The sequence below is a fragment of the Neodiprion fabricii genome, chromosome 5, assembly GCF_021155785.1.
Source record: "Neodiprion fabricii isolate iyNeoFabr1 chromosome 5, iyNeoFabr1.1, whole genome shotgun sequence".
Taxonomy (NCBI): Eukaryota; Metazoa; Arthropoda; class Insecta; order Hymenoptera; family Diprionidae; genus Neodiprion; species Neodiprion fabricii.
Genome location: NC_060243.1, coordinates 29,337,646 through 29,355,225, shown reverse-complemented (window position 1 = coordinate 29,355,225; position 17,580 = coordinate 29,337,646). Strand labels below are relative to the sequence as shown.

At 38.2% G+C, this 17,580-nt stretch overlaps 3 protein-coding genes across 8 annotated transcripts; 2 read left to right on the top strand and 1 right to left on the bottom strand.

Annotated features, from left to right (window-relative positions):
- Positions 1-773: 773 nt before the first annotated feature.
- Positions 774-6,125, bottom strand: LOC124182495. Of its 6 annotated transcripts, none has more exons than XM_046569843.1 (3): positions 4,351-6,125; positions 3,868-3,998; positions 774-2,594 (listed from the first exon to the last, which is right to left on the bottom strand). In XM_046569843.1, exon 3 carries the CDS (start codon positions 2,568-2,570, stop codon positions 1,575-1,577), a length of 996 nt encoding a protein of 331 aa, XP_046425799.1. In that variant the 5' UTR covers positions 2,571-2,594; positions 3,868-3,998; positions 4,351-6,125; the 3' UTR covers positions 774-1,574. The 6 variants fall into 6 exon arrangements, with proteins under 6 accessions (XP_046425799.1, XP_046425797.1, XP_046425798.1 ...); XM_046569841.1 differs by lacking the exon at positions 3,868-3,998 and having other exon boundaries at positions 4,351-4,874; positions 4,954-6,123; XM_046569842.1 differs by lacking the exons at positions 3,868-3,998; positions 4,351-6,125 and adding exons at positions 2,835-3,162; positions 3,357-3,532.
- Positions 6,126-6,493: 368 nt separating this feature from the next.
- Positions 6,494-8,867, top strand: LOC124182496. The gene is made up of 3 exons (XM_046569846.1): positions 6,494-7,153; positions 7,900-8,037; positions 8,197-8,867. Exons 1-3 carry the CDS (start codon positions 6,964-6,966, stop codon positions 8,469-8,471), a joined length of 603 nt encoding a protein of 200 aa, XP_046425802.1. The 5' UTR covers positions 6,494-6,963; the 3' UTR covers positions 8,472-8,867.
- Positions 8,868-9,853: 986 nt separating this feature from the next.
- Positions 9,854-16,249, top strand: LOC124182476 (abhydrolase domain-containing protein 2). The gene is made up of 7 exons (XM_046569803.1): positions 9,854-10,355; positions 11,104-11,276; positions 13,159-13,326; positions 13,422-13,608; positions 13,726-13,924; positions 14,055-14,205; positions 14,423-16,249. The coding sequence occupies exons 1-7, from the start codon at positions 10,201-10,203 to the stop codon at positions 14,590-14,592; spliced, it is 1,203 nt and encodes a 400-aa protein (XP_046425759.1). The 5' UTR covers positions 9,854-10,200; the 3' UTR covers positions 14,593-16,249.
- The last annotated feature ends 1,331 nt before the right edge of the window (positions 16,250-17,580 follow it).

The window sequence follows — 17,580 nt, the reverse complement described above, 5'->3', positions numbered from 1 at the left end:
ATGGGACCTTGAGCTATTGATATAATGTTCTTTCAAAGAAGACAACTTTTAAAAGAACCTTGAGGTATATTTGCGATTGAAGGAATCAAGAGATGAGAAACAGCAATTAGAATACTCATAGAGATGTGCGGTGAATGTATCGAAGATTCTGTGAGCTGTTGACTTTTCATCATATATGTAGGCAGGTGTGCTTGTGAAACTTCGACGAAATCTTAAATCAGTTGGTTTTAACGGTGATATATATATATATATATATATATAAAATCGATAAATCGAGTGATTTGTAATATATAAGCCTCGCATTTAACCACAATCACGCGAAGGCCGTACGTAAGAATAAAATCCGATATAACAAAATTTGGAAAGGAGGCGTGACTGTTTCAAATGCTAATTAATGCATTTATAATTTCTTAAAGTTGAAAAATACGCGTCATTAATTTTTATTGCACCCTAGAGTTAAAATATATACAGCACTATATTCAAAACACGCAATTCCTAATGAGTGCTACACCGACATTTGAATTTGAATAAATTCAAAATATTGCCACTGTAAAAGTATGGCGCTTCTTTCTATGATGATGAAACTTTGAAACACCTACCTTACCCAGCAGGTGAGTATTACATCCTTTACAGCGAGCAGATCGACGTCGAAGAATGAGAAACCTTCTCGTTATCGCCAGAGAGTGGCGGATATCGTTCAGAATTTGTTTTAAAAAGTCGGTAACGTAGACCAGGTACCTCAAGAACTGTATTCAGGATACTTGTTAGATTCATTTCGGTAGGTATATAAATAAATTTATTCATTTTTATACATGTAATATAACATACGTAACTTAACACTAGTCATCGTGTTTGAACAGGCGTAAAGGTACGAGAAATAATTTATATGGTACTACATGTGTAATAGTATAACAACAGATGGGTGATGGAATACTAAAAACATAAGATACGGCTAGAAAGGTACATACATACATTGGACAGGCCTTCAGATTTGCTGAATTTTATCCGTGCCTTCTGAGCCTCAGTTTCATACAATAATAATACGAACCGTCATTCGCCAAATCATTGGCCGAACAATTCTTAAGCTTTGATTGGGCAAAAAGACCAACAACCATCGCATTCTCGAAATTAGTCAGATTTCTTCAACGAGGCAAACGATCAAATCATAAACACCCTGACCAGTGAATTTTGGGTTACATAGAATAAGTCATCTCTGCAGGGTTGGGGGATTTCGCTTCTTTACACTTTCCTGTATTAGGAAAGGTTATTACTCGGTTAACGAAACTAAAGATTACTACTGCTGTATTAAACGTATATGGTTTATAGTCACTGGCATCAATCGCACTGTGTTTAATCATTAAAATAACCAAACCCAAGATTCCCTCTGATTTTGGCTTTGAGGAAAGATCCACGGTGCATGTGAAATTAAAGCTGAATGTCTCTATACGGACGTAGAGTGCGTATCTCGTTATACGAGTGAAAAGTTTCGGTTAGATACGTTGCAACGTCGAGTAAAAGAACTAGGTACGTTAAAAGTTGAAGAAGACAAAAAAAAATCTTGAAGCGAGCTTGATTCACGCTTCGGAGTCTATCGTGAGTGCAGCTTCGATTTCTTCGGGGCTTCTGAGGTCGATTGCGAACCTCTTCTTTATGTTACCAGCAGTCTCCTCAGCCTTGCCCTGCGCCTTAACGTTTATACTGTAAATTTGAAACGCAGTTGCGAGCGCATAGGTGAGCTGTCTCGCGTGGTGTCGTGACTCGCAAACAAATCCGTGACATTCGAACGGTGAAATTCCCTGATTCTGCCCGACGTCCCTGACGACTATCATCGAAAATACCCTCGTGTAAACGAGGTCTTGAACACCGTACGAAATCGTGTCGATTGAAAATTTCTTCGATATACCAGCGTCGTGGCGTTTCTTACCGAGCGGTAAAAGCGCGACTCCGTCCTTGCTCACGATCAGTTTGATGAACGGGAGTATAGTTCCGGCCGGTAAGGCTCTCGCTGCTGTAACCATGTTGTCGACTGGTCTCCGGGTGTGCTTTATGCCCCAGAGGCCTCTCGCGTCGTGGGACCCAAGATATTTGACTTGAAATGTTTGGGGCAGTTCGCCGGACGCCTCGAGTCCTCGATTTTCCAGCGCCATCTTCGTCAGCTCTTGACTTAACTTGCTCTCAGCCTTGCTCGAAGAGTTCGAGTCCCTCCTCTCGGCGTTCGTGTCCTGATCGCCCTTCTTTCCGGCAAAATGAACCCGATTCGGACTCGACGATGTTTTCACTTTCAGATGATACTCGACCACGTTCGGGATGCTCGGAGGTTCACGACCGACTGACAACTCGCTCATTACACCTTTAGCCCTGGGCTCACTTCCTGTTTCCGGCGTTGCACCACCGCTTCCTTCCCTCGACACCAACGCGCTATCGCCCTCATTTACCTTCGCCGAATCGTCACGGTCATCTGCACCTGTGCCCCGGTCATCCGAGCCTTGTTCAGTCCCCGCAGACGTGACCAAAACGTTCTGCAGAACCTTTAAGTCCCTTTTCGTGTACCCAAAATCTTCCTCCTCCATGACTGATTGGACAGATTTCCTCACCTGTTGGCGAAGTAATTCGTCAAGAATGTCACGGAGACAATGATACGTGCAGATTAATGTTGATAATATGATAATGCTCTGAATAATCAGTGAAAAGGCGATGTGTACAGAGCGATATTTGTAAGACTAAAGAGTCCCGCTGACGCTACTATATTTAATCGATCATCTTCGGTATACCGCGAGAAAGTGAGACTTGGCGTTAATTGCATTTGTATATATACACTGTGTAGACACACGTACCTTGGAGGAGGAATAAAACGAGGTTGTTACAAGTACCGTATCATAGAACAGAACTACACGGGATGAGAATTGAACAGTGTTTCGTGTCAGTGCGACAATATTACTAAGGCGAGATATCAGTTATCGCCAAATCGTTAACTGATAGATAACAATTGCCAGATTATCGGTTTGCTCACACAAGGCGGGGATATCTTACCGCTTTGTAAACTTTGCCATTCTCTATTGGGGAGGGGGACTTGGAAACATTTTTTCGTAATGCCGAAACACGCGGCTCACAGATTTCAGATCCAGAAAATACCGGTCCTTACGTTTCTGGTATTACAGTAGTCTAAAGAACACGGAAAGATGATTGAACTATAATTGTTAAATGCATTCGAATGCGTTTGTGGCCTTGACAACGTCACGTGGATTATTAACAATTATCAAAGATGAGCACGTCAGTAACGATATGATTATAGTGTCATAGTCTTTATAAAACAAATATGTGCACACAACAATTGCTGAACGGGAGTAGGTACCTACAATCAGACAAATCTAGCTCCTCTCCGCGTATTTACAGCTCCGATTGTGTCCATACTCCTCGCAGCGATAAGTATTACAGCGGGCAACAAAAACGTCAAAGATTAATGAGCACAGCAAACACATCTTCATATTTCGTTGTTTGTTCAAGAAATTAACAGGAAAGAAAGTTTGTTACAAGTCACATACGCAAAGAACCTTAGAGATGGGAATACGAGCTGCACGTGGCCACGCGTGTATGAACCGTTATTATCTCTTTCATCAGCTGGAAGCTGCGAATATCTGACATTGAACCGTAAAGATATCATCCCCCTTTTCTGGTTCCTCCAACTTTCCTTATTCTCTGAGCTAAATCTGCATGACGATCCCCGTTCCTTCCATTCCAAGAAGCCAAGAGGCACGCGAAAACGATTCGGTCCCCACCGCGGTGACCTAACGGTCCTTTATTCTTTCTCGTTCCTACAACTAAACAGCTGTTGCGTCAACCACAGACCGCACGGATCATCTTCTATACCTGTTCGTGACTCGGCACCTGTTACACTGCGAGTCCCAAGTCACCTGCGAACGCGTAGCCAGACTGGTTATGTAGCTATATACCAAGTCGACTTGTGCGTGCTCATGTGGAAGGATTACGTATGCCATTGCCTGCGTGTAAATACAAACAGTAGGTAGATATATGGATGCTTAGTCACCGGAAGTTTGGGCTGGATATCACTTGTAAAGTATGGTGTGACCAAGGCAATCGAATTAAAAGACCAGAGAATGTACTGCCAGAATCGGTTCACTTAGACGCATTGCATCTTGTATGGGCAGGTAATCATGGTTACTCTAAATATTTTCGAAGCGCTGCGTTGATCTGTCTGATCTGATTTTATCGTCAACTTGTTATTGGTACCGCAAAGAATCGAAAAAAGAACGACGAATAGAACTATGAAAAGTTTGAAATAGTACTGATGATCGTTGGTGTGTAAAAAGGTGCAAGTAACTGTTCACTTACCGCTATATTCAATTTCAGACAGGGACTATTTGACTGGATGAGTTCTTCCACTGTACAGGAGAATGCACGCGATTGCAAGCGATCTTCATTCGAGCAGCTCGCTCAAGTATAATTTTTCAAAGCCAGCCACCGCTGATCGCCACTCGTCGCTAGGCACCGGTCAATTGTTACCGGTTCTGCTAGACCGCGTTGTGTCGTCCGGTTTGTAACCTTCCTCTCCGACATATTGTGAAGGGTGTACTGTACATCGCCTGCTCGTTCGCCACATGCAATGCGCATTAACAATACAAAATAATACATACCTATAGGTATATAACATTCCGACTAACAATATAACATCGGCGGTAATATTGCCGGCCGGAAACGGAAGTTTACGACAAAACATTCTCGCTGATGAGCAGAGGAGCGTGATGCGTGGATATCCATCTTGCATACTCGATATCCGTACGTAGTCGAACCTCGTACCGATATTCACCGTCCTATCCATTCTTCAGGATATTTGTAGAGGTTTTTCTTCGGCGTACCTGACAATTGATGGTATGGGAATGATTGCTGATTGATTGCGAAATTTTTTTATTTTTGTTTTTTATCTACACTACCTACTGAAAGAATGCACGCACTGTGATTGCTGATAGCGCTCTTATGCCTCTTGCATAATTCTGTACTAGTGTTTGGATGCGATTCAAACCTAATGGTACAACATAATGCCGCAGGGTGAATAAAGCAGAGTTGTGAAGTGACGGTGATCGATATGTGTTATAATCCCCGAATGACACTGTAATCCACTAGAACAAAACGTGAATGCACTTGTTACGGACTCCCTCTCCACCTAGTCGTGAGCCTCAAGTCGTAAATCACTTTTGGTTTCCAGAGAGGTACCGTTTGCTTAACGATATAGCATCATGTACACGTGCATGAACGGCAAGAAGCAGCGTATAATATTGTTATAGATGAACGTATGTAGGCACATCAATACTGCGGTACTTCGTTGGATATTTACTTTTTTTAAAGTTACAAACATCGTCATCGTCACCAGGGGATTTACCGAAGTTTACATATCGGGCTAGGTCCACGCGAACACCTCTTCTCGAAACTAAAAAGCAGTACACTTTCAATGTTTGTCAGACGAAAAGTTGGTTACAAAGAACCTGCTGTTTTTCTTGTAAATTTGGAGAAACCGATTCGCCAAAATGCTCGAAGGTCCACTACTTTGGGCTGACGAACGCTAATCAGACAAATTTCAAAGAAACCGAAGGTTCCGCTGTTTTTAATTTTATCGTACCAGAACTTCCGTATAAATTCTTGAAGCTTCTGAATAGTGCTCAACGCCTTTTTGCGAATATGGGACGCAGTTCGAATTGTCTGGCCCTTTTATAACAACCGGGTTACAGAGAGTACGTGACACATTGGCGTTGAAATTATTACTGATACATTACACGCGTACGGCGCGGTCTACAATTTTAAATACTCTTATGTACCCAGGCTGACCAAATAAGGTGATACCATTGTGGGGTTTGATTATTCGAGCACGATAATGAAGGTCAGTGGATAGAGTGAAAGAGAATAAATCAAACTCAAAAACACGGTTAAATTGCAACCATCCATCCGTGAAGTATTACGCGTGACAAATTTCAAATGGAGTATGATTCTTTTGGCACCCACAATCCGTTACACAATTTGTGCGCATTCCAGACCATTTGGTCAAATGTGATTCTTAAGTCAGAGAAATTTTTCAAACGAATTATTATCAGAAATTTATCTCTCGAAGTGGGCAACCAGCGCATAATATCAAGATGATATTCTTTTGAAAATTTTAATAAAACTGAAGGTACCGTATCAAGGTCGGCTTAATGAACGCAACCTTTGCACATCACCATCTCATCGGTACAAGATCTCAGAACATGAGAAAAGATATGTATGCAAAGGGGAAAATATGTTAGAAAGTCTTTCATACGATTCAAAAGCTCAAATTGTGCAATACGTTATGCGTTTACATTTCATGAAAGATTTAAATGTTAAATGCTGAAGAAAACATTTGCTTAAAAATGATTTATTCAAAAATTCATTCACTCGTCGATGGCACAGAGATTATGCAATTACTTATATGAATATTTATCATTCGGTTATGTCAGCCATCAATTGCGCCGGCCTTGCTACCTTTTTTCGTAATTTATTGGAATCGGAATTCCTGCGGCAATTTCCGTATGCCTTGTATAAAGTGCAAAACGTATTGCACGACTTGCTTATTCAGGGCGCACCAAACGATCCCGGCACACAAACGATGACCTGCGCATTGCGGCTGCGCAGTGAGCCACATAGCGTCTGCTCAACTGAGTACAACTTTCAAAATTCGAACATTCGTTCGTCAGTTCCACCGGTCGTTTCGTCATGTCGTGCCGCGATGTGACGATGTATAAAAACGCAGTTTTTTGTTCACTGCTTCGCTAGCATCGTGATACATCAGACAGTACCGTCCGACCAGCGTCATTAATTTTTATTCAATGCAATTGCTTTAGTTTATGTTCATTCAAAAACGCTGCTTCAGTGCCGTGAGGCCAACGAAAGAACAATAATTCAAAAAACAAGTCAAACTAAAAAGTATAAACATTCAAAATGAGCCGGACGTTGAGTTTGATCATTTTATTTTTTGGCATTCTTTACGCCACTGCCCACAATCTCGATGGAAACGGTACTGAATGTGATGAAATCAACTCGAGAAACGGTCAGAACTTAATACTGACCCAGCTAACGGTAGAACCAGAGAAGGATACGAGAAAAACAATGACAGATGCACGTAGTCAAGGTGAGTAGAATGACCACTGGCAGTCATAAGAGAAAAAAATTTTGCTGGGTCACAGTGACTGGAAAAATAATAATGGAAATACTAACAAATTATAAATAGAACAATAATCGAAATGGGAACAAGTTTATTGAAGATGATAAAAACACAGAATGAAGTCTATTTAGGACCTACGTATAGCGTTTTTCGAACAATAAATATAATTAAAGCTGATTTCCGAAAAGTCATTTATACATAAAGTACCAATGCTTACTTTAAAAATAGTCTTGGCACAATTGAAATTCTTGGTCGTGCGCGAACGATAAGAATGATCGCTGTGATCTAGTTGGACCAATTTTCCCTTTCTAACGAAGTCGGCTCGAGGGCTTTCCGATTACAATTCACTTTTAGTTTTATCTGACTTTTAACTAATAATAAATTCTATCTTAAAACTTTCAAACTCGTATTTGAATTAATGACAATATATGTGAGGTTTTGTAGGCCAACTTCACCAGTTTTTTGGAGGGAAAATATATTCAATGCATTGATATTTAATCCTTTATTTAGTTCTGAATTTACACAGAATCTTACATAGTTGATGATGATTGCTTAAAACTATTTGTAACGAAAAAAATGTAAAAAAAACTTTAAAAAAGTTTTTCAACAAGAAATCAGTTTTGCGACAGAATAAATTGTGCGATTCATTATACAATAGCAAGGAAAGGGGGATGAATAGTAATACATTTAACACGACAAAAATTATTTTACAGGTGAAGAAGTAAGCCAGGGGAGAACTTTTGCTATCAAAAGATTGCAATTCATGTTGCTCCCTGTTATGTATAAGATGGGAGTGATGACGACTCTTCTAACGGTACTCCTAATCGTATCTTTGAAAAGCTTGCTAATCGGTAAGTATACGTAATATACAATCACTTTCGTTCAATATCGATTCGAAAATAGATCTGATGAAAGACCAGATATCGTTGATGTTGTAATAATAAACACATGAAGAACATTTTCCATCTCTACGCAGGGCGATTATGCTATTGTGATTTGTTTCATGAAAGGGGTTATCCTGCTGGTCCTTAAGGTGAGCAGTTTCTTGGCAAAATTCCATCAGCCGCATGCGGAACCGCATCATCAAATGCCTTGGTACATGCCTCCACAGCCGTGGATGCAACCACAACCGATCCACGTACACGTATCGCCTAGCGGCGACGGCGGTCATCACAGTCATCCTACACACGATCAAGTTTACTCTGGTTGGGATCGATCGCCGCCCACGGGCCCATACGGGCCCTCAATACCGGTAGATTACGGTCAATATTACTTCAAGGGCTAATCAGTCGCGACCCCATGAGAAAAAACGTCTGCAGCTTCATGTCGTACACCTTTGATTGACGGAACAGGTTTTTTTTCTCCCGTAAGATGAGTGAAAAATTCTATGGAATTCATTTGAAATACCGTTAAACCATTCCTTTCTCATGCTTGCTTAGTATTTAAGTATGGTATTTCCGACTTTACATTGCTCTAGTTTTTTCGAATGGTCAAACGATTTGGAATTGTTATTTGATGCGTATGTACCTTAGGATAAACCCGATTTTGATTCGATCACTCAAGTCATCCGGTGAGCATCCCAAGGAATATTGTGTACATAGTTAGATATATCCGAAAAACGAAAAAAAGAAACAAATTGCTACCAAACCAAAACAATAGTGATGATATCTAAAGCTTTTAAGTACGTGAAAAGTAACTTCAATAATCGCGCAGAGGTTCTGCACTACCTTTTACGAGCAAAGGCTTTAATTTACTTGTACATTATTGTGTATTATTTGTTAATTTATTTATTAATGTATATTTATGTATGTTGTATAGAATAGTGCCAAGTGACGATTAACTTAAAATTCACGAAAGCTGTTCAGGTTGATACTTGCAGTAGCTTGCTTCCTTGTCCATACGTACTATTTTTAACCAGGACGAATTAATTATCAGTCAGTTCGTCAAACGTTGTTATAAAGTGTCTCGCACGCCTTTCCGAGTAACAATATTGATTATAGGCATTATAGGCTACGGGCATCAAATACCTGCATTTAATTGTAAGCACTGTAGCACCGAGAATTACCACCCTTGACATTATACTTAATACCTTCTTCAGTATTCTAAAATAGTTCTAACAAAGTTTTTAAATCTAGCCGAAACAGATGACAGTGACAGTGACATGAATACAATCTGTAGGAATAAAGGAAAGAAAAAATCTACAAACAACCTTAATTCTTTCACATTTCAGGAATAGATTTCTTCGAAAAATTCAGAAAGTAACGCCTCGGAGGTATCCAACTGATACTAGGACCTGATTTGGATTATTTTTCCACTCGTGAAAACGGTGATGAACGCCATTTAGACCAATCAGAAGGCAGCATTAAACGGAAAATCTATTCACCGGTGAAAAGAAAATCAGAATCAGGCCCCTAAAGATAAAAAATAGTATCTCAGTGATCTGATAAGTATTGTATGTTATATGCATGATCCTATTTTAGTGTCTAACTACTTGGACTGACAGTGACTGGCTATCCAGTAGCAACTCTACATTCATCGGCACACATTCTCGAGCTTATGCCCGAAGTTTGCAACGTTCGTATTAAATTTTGGTTCAGACAATAAGTGGCGCTAGTAGTGGTAATAAAAATGAGGCTGACTATGGCAGTCTGTGAAAATGCCGTATTCGACGGTCTCCCGAGTGAGTCACACGGTGGATATAATCGTAGTTTCGTATGTACTATGTGCGATACGTAGTTCTTGGTACGGTTTATTTTCGATTGATGTGCAACGTTTGTCGCCTAGTGATAAAAGGCTGAGAAATACAAGATCCTTCGCTTGTTCGGTCGGTAATTGCAATCAAGGAAGTTCAGAGGCGGTACTCCATACCGAATTAAAACATCTACGCGAAGAAAGGTTGGCAAAGATTCAATACGGACGAGCGGGTCGCCGCAGGGCTGTCCCGCCGCTAAACCCGGTGTGGAAATTAACCTAAATAAAAAAAACAAGTATCAAACAGCACACGGCAAGCGAAGATGTCTACGGCGCTGCTTGCGGTGTTTGCAGTTATTCTCTGCATTCTGTTCCGAATTTTAAACGTGAACAGTGCTCCCCAGAAGCCAGTTATCGTTTGCAAAGATGAGTCGTTCCTCGCCACCATCCTCAAGATTGCACCCGTATTACGAGACCCGTAAGTCATATCGAAACTCCCATAAGTTTCACCTTCAATTTCTGCAGCTATGCTGTTATCTCTGTCTCAGATTTAGAATCGTCAGCAATTTAACAACGAAGTCGCTGTCGTTCTATTTTCACCAATATAAAAACATTTCCTACTGTCACTCAAAATGTCGTACGTTTTACTGTTATTTATTTCCTTTTTAATTTCGAAAGAAGTCATTGAATATGAAGAGCGTATTGGGATTCCTGAACTTGGAGGTTTTTTCTCTGCAATGTGCAAATTTGACTTATCAAAAGAAGTTTTGGGTCACATATTTTTTAACGCCAAATTTGTAACGCCATTATTTGTATTCTGATTAGTTGCATGCTTATGACGTCATTCTAAATCGGTTACGAATTTTAACGATGAGGTAATACAATCGAAATTAGTAAAAATATATGGGTAACGTTTTTTTTTTTTCTTCTATAGTAGGATGGGTCTTTTAATACGTTCTTGAAGTCCATAAATCATTTGTGACAAAGTTGTTTTTAGAAGAAGGTTTTGTCCTAATTCTAAATATAAGTGGTATTTATTTTCAAAGCTTCACATATTTCCAAAAATATTTTCCTAGGCTTCAGACGTTACGATTTATTTAAATACATGAGTAAAGACTTTGATAATCTAGACGCAGAATCTTCAAGGTACATTGAAAGAAGAGGGTTGCATCTAAATTCAAGACAAAAGTACTATTTTAAATTAAGAAGTATGTTTTTCATTTCAGGTATAAACCAACACGACTATGGGGCTACAGCGGACATGTGCAAACTATAATCCACAGCATTATTGGAAGGGTTCGATGTCCATGGCCGATCGGAGAAAGAGTTAATATCATTTTGTCCGATAATGCAACGTTAACCTACGATCTGTACCAGCCATTAACATCGGATCATCAAGGTACATTCACTAATTGCTAATCTTTCATCGGTGAATTATGGATATTCGAAAGGGAACAGAAAAAGCTATAGGATCACTATTCCTTACCACTATTGTAAATATTACGCTGCTCTTGTAATATATTTTTTGGATTCGTCATGGTCATTAGTGGTTTGTACGAGTGTAGTTACAAGATCATATAATTGGCTTCAAATAGTTTTTCCGAATCGTTCTTGTATCTACGTTTGCATTACTATTTTTGGAGATTGGGGGCCTATCAGTCTCTATTCGTCGCACTTCTTCCATTCGATAAATTAAGAGGAAACACAAGAGATGTGAACCATGTTAAATGACACTTGCTAAAGTTTTCACCAACTTTGGACAACTCCCGTTGATCATTGAATACCATCCTCACAGCGTGTGGCTGTGTTGAATATTTAATGTAATCGACACTTGATTTGAATGTATTTTAAAAATGTTTTGTAATACTTTGGCCCATATTTTTTATTGCGGATAAATGTAGAGGAACGGCTTTGAAGGTTGTTAGAGCATGTGATAAAAGCAATTATGGGTTAGTACCGATCACCTTGGGAGGCAGAGTCGTCAACCGTGAAACCTGCTTCATTATCACTATTATTTCATTTTTATCGAGTACATAGCCTTGAAATATTTCAAAGCATGGACATGTCGTCTACGTGAAGGAAAGAAATGAGCTAATCTTCCAACAAAAATGTAACCAAGAATGTCGTTTCCAGCAGAATGATACTTCTCCTCTTCGTGTTTTGGAATACTCTATGACAATCATCATCCTTTGCAGTCCGGATATCGAGAACAGATTTCTAAGGACTCCTCTTTCTGGGGGTACGTCAATTGGATCACAAATACCACAGAAATTGTGGAAATATATCTAGGTACTTTACTCCTCTGCAGCGTGCTTGCAGCTCGCTTTTCAACCTGCCAGTTTTGGGCAAAAATTATTGAACTGCTGTTGTCTTACCTTAGCTCAAGACGTAGCTTGGCTAGCACTGGAGAGAGCCTGCTTTCATGCGTGAAGTAAAGACATAGTTTAAGTTCCTCGAAAGTACACAGACTTGACACAAACGGATTGAAATTACTTCTATCATCTTTTGCGTAGTGTTTCCTGATGATCAAATAGTATGCATATACTTTTGGAGTAAACACCTGTGGTGTAAGAATCACAAATATTCATGACTCATTGAAGATGGACATTTTGACTGGTATTCAAAGGTTCGATTAGAGTTAGTTATCTTTATTCAACGTTGATATTCCTGGAAGTATGTGGGCTGGTAAAAGGTTTTCTGCTTGGTCATGGTACTTTTGTTTACGCGTTGTTTATCAGTTGTATCCGGTGCGCGGTCTCTGCCATCCCTGTTTAGCATGTTTCAGGAAGATGTTAACGATGTTTTCTCATTCTTTATCTTGGCCGTTGTTGAAGTAGGTTTTCCAAACAGATTAACGTAATAAGCATGTCATTCCATACATTTTTACTAACCGAAGTTTCATCATGTCAAATTGTAACCAACACTTTGCATGAGTTTTTCAGTCCTCCCCTACCAAAGTATTTCTCATTTGAATTGTTTGGAAATTTATGCTCTTTTATACCATCGGCCATTAACATCCTTGCTGTATTTTCCGAACAAGGAGTTTTACGGTTCGGAAGAAATGTTGGTTTTTTTCCCTAGTAAACTAAACAACTAACAAAATTTCAGCAGTGCTTGCAATTTCCTCGTATCTGTGTGTATCTCTGGATTGGTAGCAGTGCTCATGTTTCAAGTTTTAAACTTAGTCAAATATTTTTGGCCCAGCAAGGGTCAACCGCAGTTGATTCACCAGTATCTGCTGTATCTAATTCGTTTGCTTGGTTTTATGTGTAATGATTCAGATGACATTACAATTGCAATATGCCCTGGAATTGGAAACAGCTCCGAGAGTGTCTACATTCGCACTTTCGTACACTTTAGCCAATGTCATGGCTATCGATGTGCAGTATTGAACCATGTTGGTGCTCTGTCCAGCGTCAAAGTTACTACTCCCAGGATATTCACTTATGGTAAGTTGACGCAGGGGTGTAAAGATTGTCTAATGTAATAATTCGAAAGCAGGTTTCGTGGAATGAAATGAGAACGTTTGTGTTCTTTTAAACAGGTCACACCGACGATTACCATGTGATGTTGCAAAGTTTGATTGAAAAGCATCCCAATACTCAGATAGTATGTATAGGCTTTAGTCTAGGTGGAAATTTGGTTACTAAATATGTTGGTGAACGAGGCACCAATAAATTGTCAAATATTATTGGGGCGATATCAATTTGCCAGGGTTACAACGCCATTGAGTGAGTACAGAGATCTTTTGGTCAATTATCCATAGCTCGGTCAAAGAGTAATCCAATTTCTTAAAACGGTGCTTATTCTCCCATCTCATTATCATTGAATGGATTTTTCATTTTCAGAGGGACTAAGTTCTTGCTTAATTGGCAAAACTTCCGACGATTTTATCTCTATGTTATGACTGAATCTGTAAAGAATATTATTCTAAGGCATAAATATGTTCTACTCGCTGACTCAGTCAAACAAAGACACGGTCTCAATGAACGAGACATCATTTCTGCTGCCACGCTTCCCGAGCTTGATGAAGCATATACCAGAAAGGTAAAGCCACTCGGTAAAATTAGCGAAACGATAAATAGAAGTTAATTAACGAACGAAAAGAATGGCCAGAAACCCGTAACGATTGAAATTACGCAAGTTCCGTTTTAACACTGTGTTTATTATTGAACAGATACACAACTTCAGATCTGTAAAAGAATTGTACAATTGGAGTAGCTGCATTAATTATGTAACTAAAATAGCTACTCCGATGTTATTCATCAACGCCTTGGATGACCCTCTAGTTCCGGAGCAGTTATTGAGTCCTATAAAGGATTTCGCATGTAAGTTTTGAAAGGCATTCTATCAGAATGTGGGATTGGAAATTTTTATCTCTGCTAAAATTGGTCTATGAAATCTGGCATACCCCAAGATATTTGTTGTATCCCGTTTTCTGGATAATAAACTGCCGTCTTTGGTAGCTGAATGTAATATTAAAAAGACTCTGGGCTTGATTAAACTTTGTGCTGATCAGGTAACCATGAAATTTCTTTATTGCAGCTCAACATTCCAACACACTGTATATAGAACTAGCTCACGGTGGTCACCTTGGTTTCTACGAGGGTGGTTTACTCTACCCAAACCCAATAACGTGGCTGGATCGCACACTGGTATCTTTGGTCGGGTCATTGGCATTGGCTCACGCGGATAGAGCGTTGAAAATGTCTTAACCATGTAACGCTCCCAGATCTGGTACTAAGATCAATCTTACAATCTGAAAGAAACATCCAGCCTTTCCTTCAACAAGAACTGGTGGATGTCATTAACGGTAGTTGATCTAGAAACTGTTTGAGAATGAAAGAAAAGTAACGAGTTGTCGCCTTCATTATTACCGATTGTTGCATTTACCGTTGCATATATTTATTTGCCTGTTATTTAGATGGGTATATTACCAATTTTTGAAATAAGATTGTGCTATATCTTGAAGTGTTTTTCTATAGTACATATATGTATATATATATATAATATATATATATATATATATATATAATATGTATTCAGATTCAATGTGATTCATTTGTAGTTTATCGCAAAACGATGTTAGGATACGCCTTGCAATGCCGGTAGTTTCTCGCGATAATAGTTTGTTATTGATTTATTTTCAGGTTTATTTTCATTCAGAGCACACATCAATTTTCTGACGACATACATTAGTATGTACATATTTTGGTGCAAAAGACGAGACAAATTTCCTCATTTTGCATTTATTTATTCTATCTTTTTCGATCAAAGGACGTAGAGATCTGTTCAAAAGGATTCGGATTTTGTAAACAAAATTATGAACAAATTCCAGACACAATGTAGAAAAACAGTGGAAAATTACGGTTTTGTAAAGGACATCCATTCATCCAAATCTCTGCAACACCGCGTTATCCATCAATTATTTCAGAAACCTTAAACACATTCTTATCGAGAAAATATTTCGAAGTATATAATTCGTCCGATTACATTAGCACACGATTCGTCTTTTGCGCTGTATTTGATTAATCGACCTATTCGAAAGATTCGTACAAATTAGCTAAGTATCAATACCTTTAGGGAGGGATAAGTTGTAATAATTGAAATACGACCAACGTTTAGCCTTCAATTCTAATCATCCTCTATCATTGCTCGTTTCAGGTTGTAAAGATCAGCTAGGAAGGATTACTGTTTTAATATTTTTAATCATCTACATGACAACTTGACTATACTTATATTTTTTGGCAAGAAAACGAAAAAAAAACAGACAATAAATTAACTTTTCTCAAAATATATGATCTGCCTCTTTAGTGCAGGAGCAGTTAGAATTTGTTGCTTTCCAATATAGTTATTATTTATTGCTCAATTAATCATCAATTCGATAAAGTCAGATGATAACTGTTTCCAAGAAGATCTGTTGACCAGTTTGGTACAACGAATTTGCGATATGTGTATAGTACCTATTAAATACACATCTCTGATGAATTTTTATTCTAGCAGAAATAAAATCCTGCTCTCTTCACAATCGATCTTTTAAGACAAACTTATACTGTTCTCTGTTATGATATTTATTATTTTCAATTTTTTCTTTATGCATTTAAGTTGATTCTTTTTTCACATAATAAGGTGTCAAACGGTTGTTGGTTCCTTTGGAAGTAAATGCCTTTAGTTAGGGACATTGATAGAGCTTAAAAAAAGAGAAACACTGTGTTATATGGACTGTGTACGATACATCAATGATGTATACATATGTTTGCAATTTATGTTAAGCACAAATCTATATTGTTGTATACAGGTGAAAAAATTGACATAACTGTTGAAAGAAAAAAGAAAGCTATGTTAACAATAAGAATAATATGATAACGGCAATTACTGCTAAACTCGTACCGCATCCTTGGGGGTTTCTCTACTATTTGCTACATTATACTTGTAAAAGTGCATGTGTACATAATGCTTTAAACATACAGCTTTTACCGACGACGTGATTGCTGTATATGATTACACACTAAAAGAAAAAGCAGACACACACACAAACACGGACACACAATTTTAAATGTTAGATTTATCAACTGGTATTTGAAATATTGAAAAAAAAATTAAATCGTGCAAAGTTATACATGTATATATAATATAAAATATATATAAAGATATATATCATTATATATATATATATATACAGGGGAAAATGTATATAAATATATAAATATATACACATACATATTAAAAAAAAAATATTATCGAATTTAAAACGTGTTTATAAAAACCGGTTTCCTTCCTATCTTTTCTTCGATTATATTCATGTACTTATTTATTCTTCGTAGAAAAGTGGTACTGTTGAAATGTTTTCAAATATGTATAGAGGTAGTCTCCACGGGTAGGTCGAAATTAGTGTAATGAATATAAAAATTAAATCGATCTATTAAATTCAACAGAGAAAATAAGTAACCGAATAAGAAGTATAAATCATATTACCCAGAAGACATCGACAAACGGGAAATAAATTATTTATGATTGATTTTTTCGGATTTCCTGATAGATATCATCGGCGGGGATTAGTTGCATCGATTGGATAGCGTATTATCTAGACTACCATTTGATATCGCCGCGTATTACTATTTGATTGCGGTCGTCCGAGCGGAGCGATCTGTATAATTTTTTTCGCCCCCGGAAATACACGCTGCGTTAGCGGAAATCAAGTGCTAAAGCTCAACCCAACAATCTTAGCCGTTCTCTTTTAATATACATGTAATATGTATAAGCGAAGATCGTCACTTCGCAGGCGTCGATAAATATTTGAGAAATTCTCGCCGTTGAATTACTAGTGATGGTATGAAGGCGTTTTTGTTTTATTCCGTTTATGTACAAATTATAAATTTCTATAACGAACAGATTCATTATATTATTAATTACGATTCGAGTATCATATCGTTCAAATTTTGCACGGTCATTGCGTCTGTAAATGCGAAATCAAAATAATTCATATCTAGAAGTGTATATTTTCGTGTTTACATAAATTTCTTATTTGCGCATCTTGGTCTGCACGCCGATTGTCGATTAATAATTATTATACCTAGTTTGATACGTATGTCGATAGGAACGCGCTGCCTAATTTCACATCGTCATAAGTATGTACGTTTCGAGTAATTGTGTGACGTGCAAGAATGCCTTCAATCAAATGGCAGTGTGTCGGCTGCACGGTA

Excerpts from the sequence above, each read along its gene's own strand:
- LOC124182495 (XM_046569843.1), bottom strand. The coding sequence starts at position 2,570 with ATGGAGGAGGAAGATTTTGGGTACACGAAAAGGGACTTAAAGGTTCTG.
- LOC124182476 (XM_046569803.1), top strand. The coding sequence starts at position 10,201 with ATGTCTACGGCGCTGCTTGCGGTGTTTGCAGTTATTCTCTGCATTCTG. Across the intron at positions 13,609-13,725 it reads CAGGGTTACAACGCCATTGA|AGGGACTAAGTTCTTGCTTA; the intron begins GTGAGTACAGAG and ends TTTCATTTTCAG. Across the intron at positions 14,206-14,422 it reads TCCTATAAAGGATTTCGCAT|CTCAACATTCCAACACACTG; the intron begins GTAAGTTTTGAA and ends TCTTTATTGCAG.
- LOC124182496 (XM_046569846.1), top strand. The coding sequence starts at position 6,964 with ATGAGCCGGACGTTGAGTTTGATCATTTTATTTTTTGGCATTCTTTAC. Across the intron at positions 7,154-7,899 it reads GACAGATGCACGTAGTCAAG|GTGAAGAAGTAAGCCAGGGG; the intron begins GTGAGTAGAATG and ends ATTATTTTACAG. Across the intron at positions 8,038-8,196 it reads TTTGAAAAGCTTGCTAATCG|GGGTTATCCTGCTGGTCCTT; the intron begins GTAAGTATACGT and ends GTTTCATGAAAG.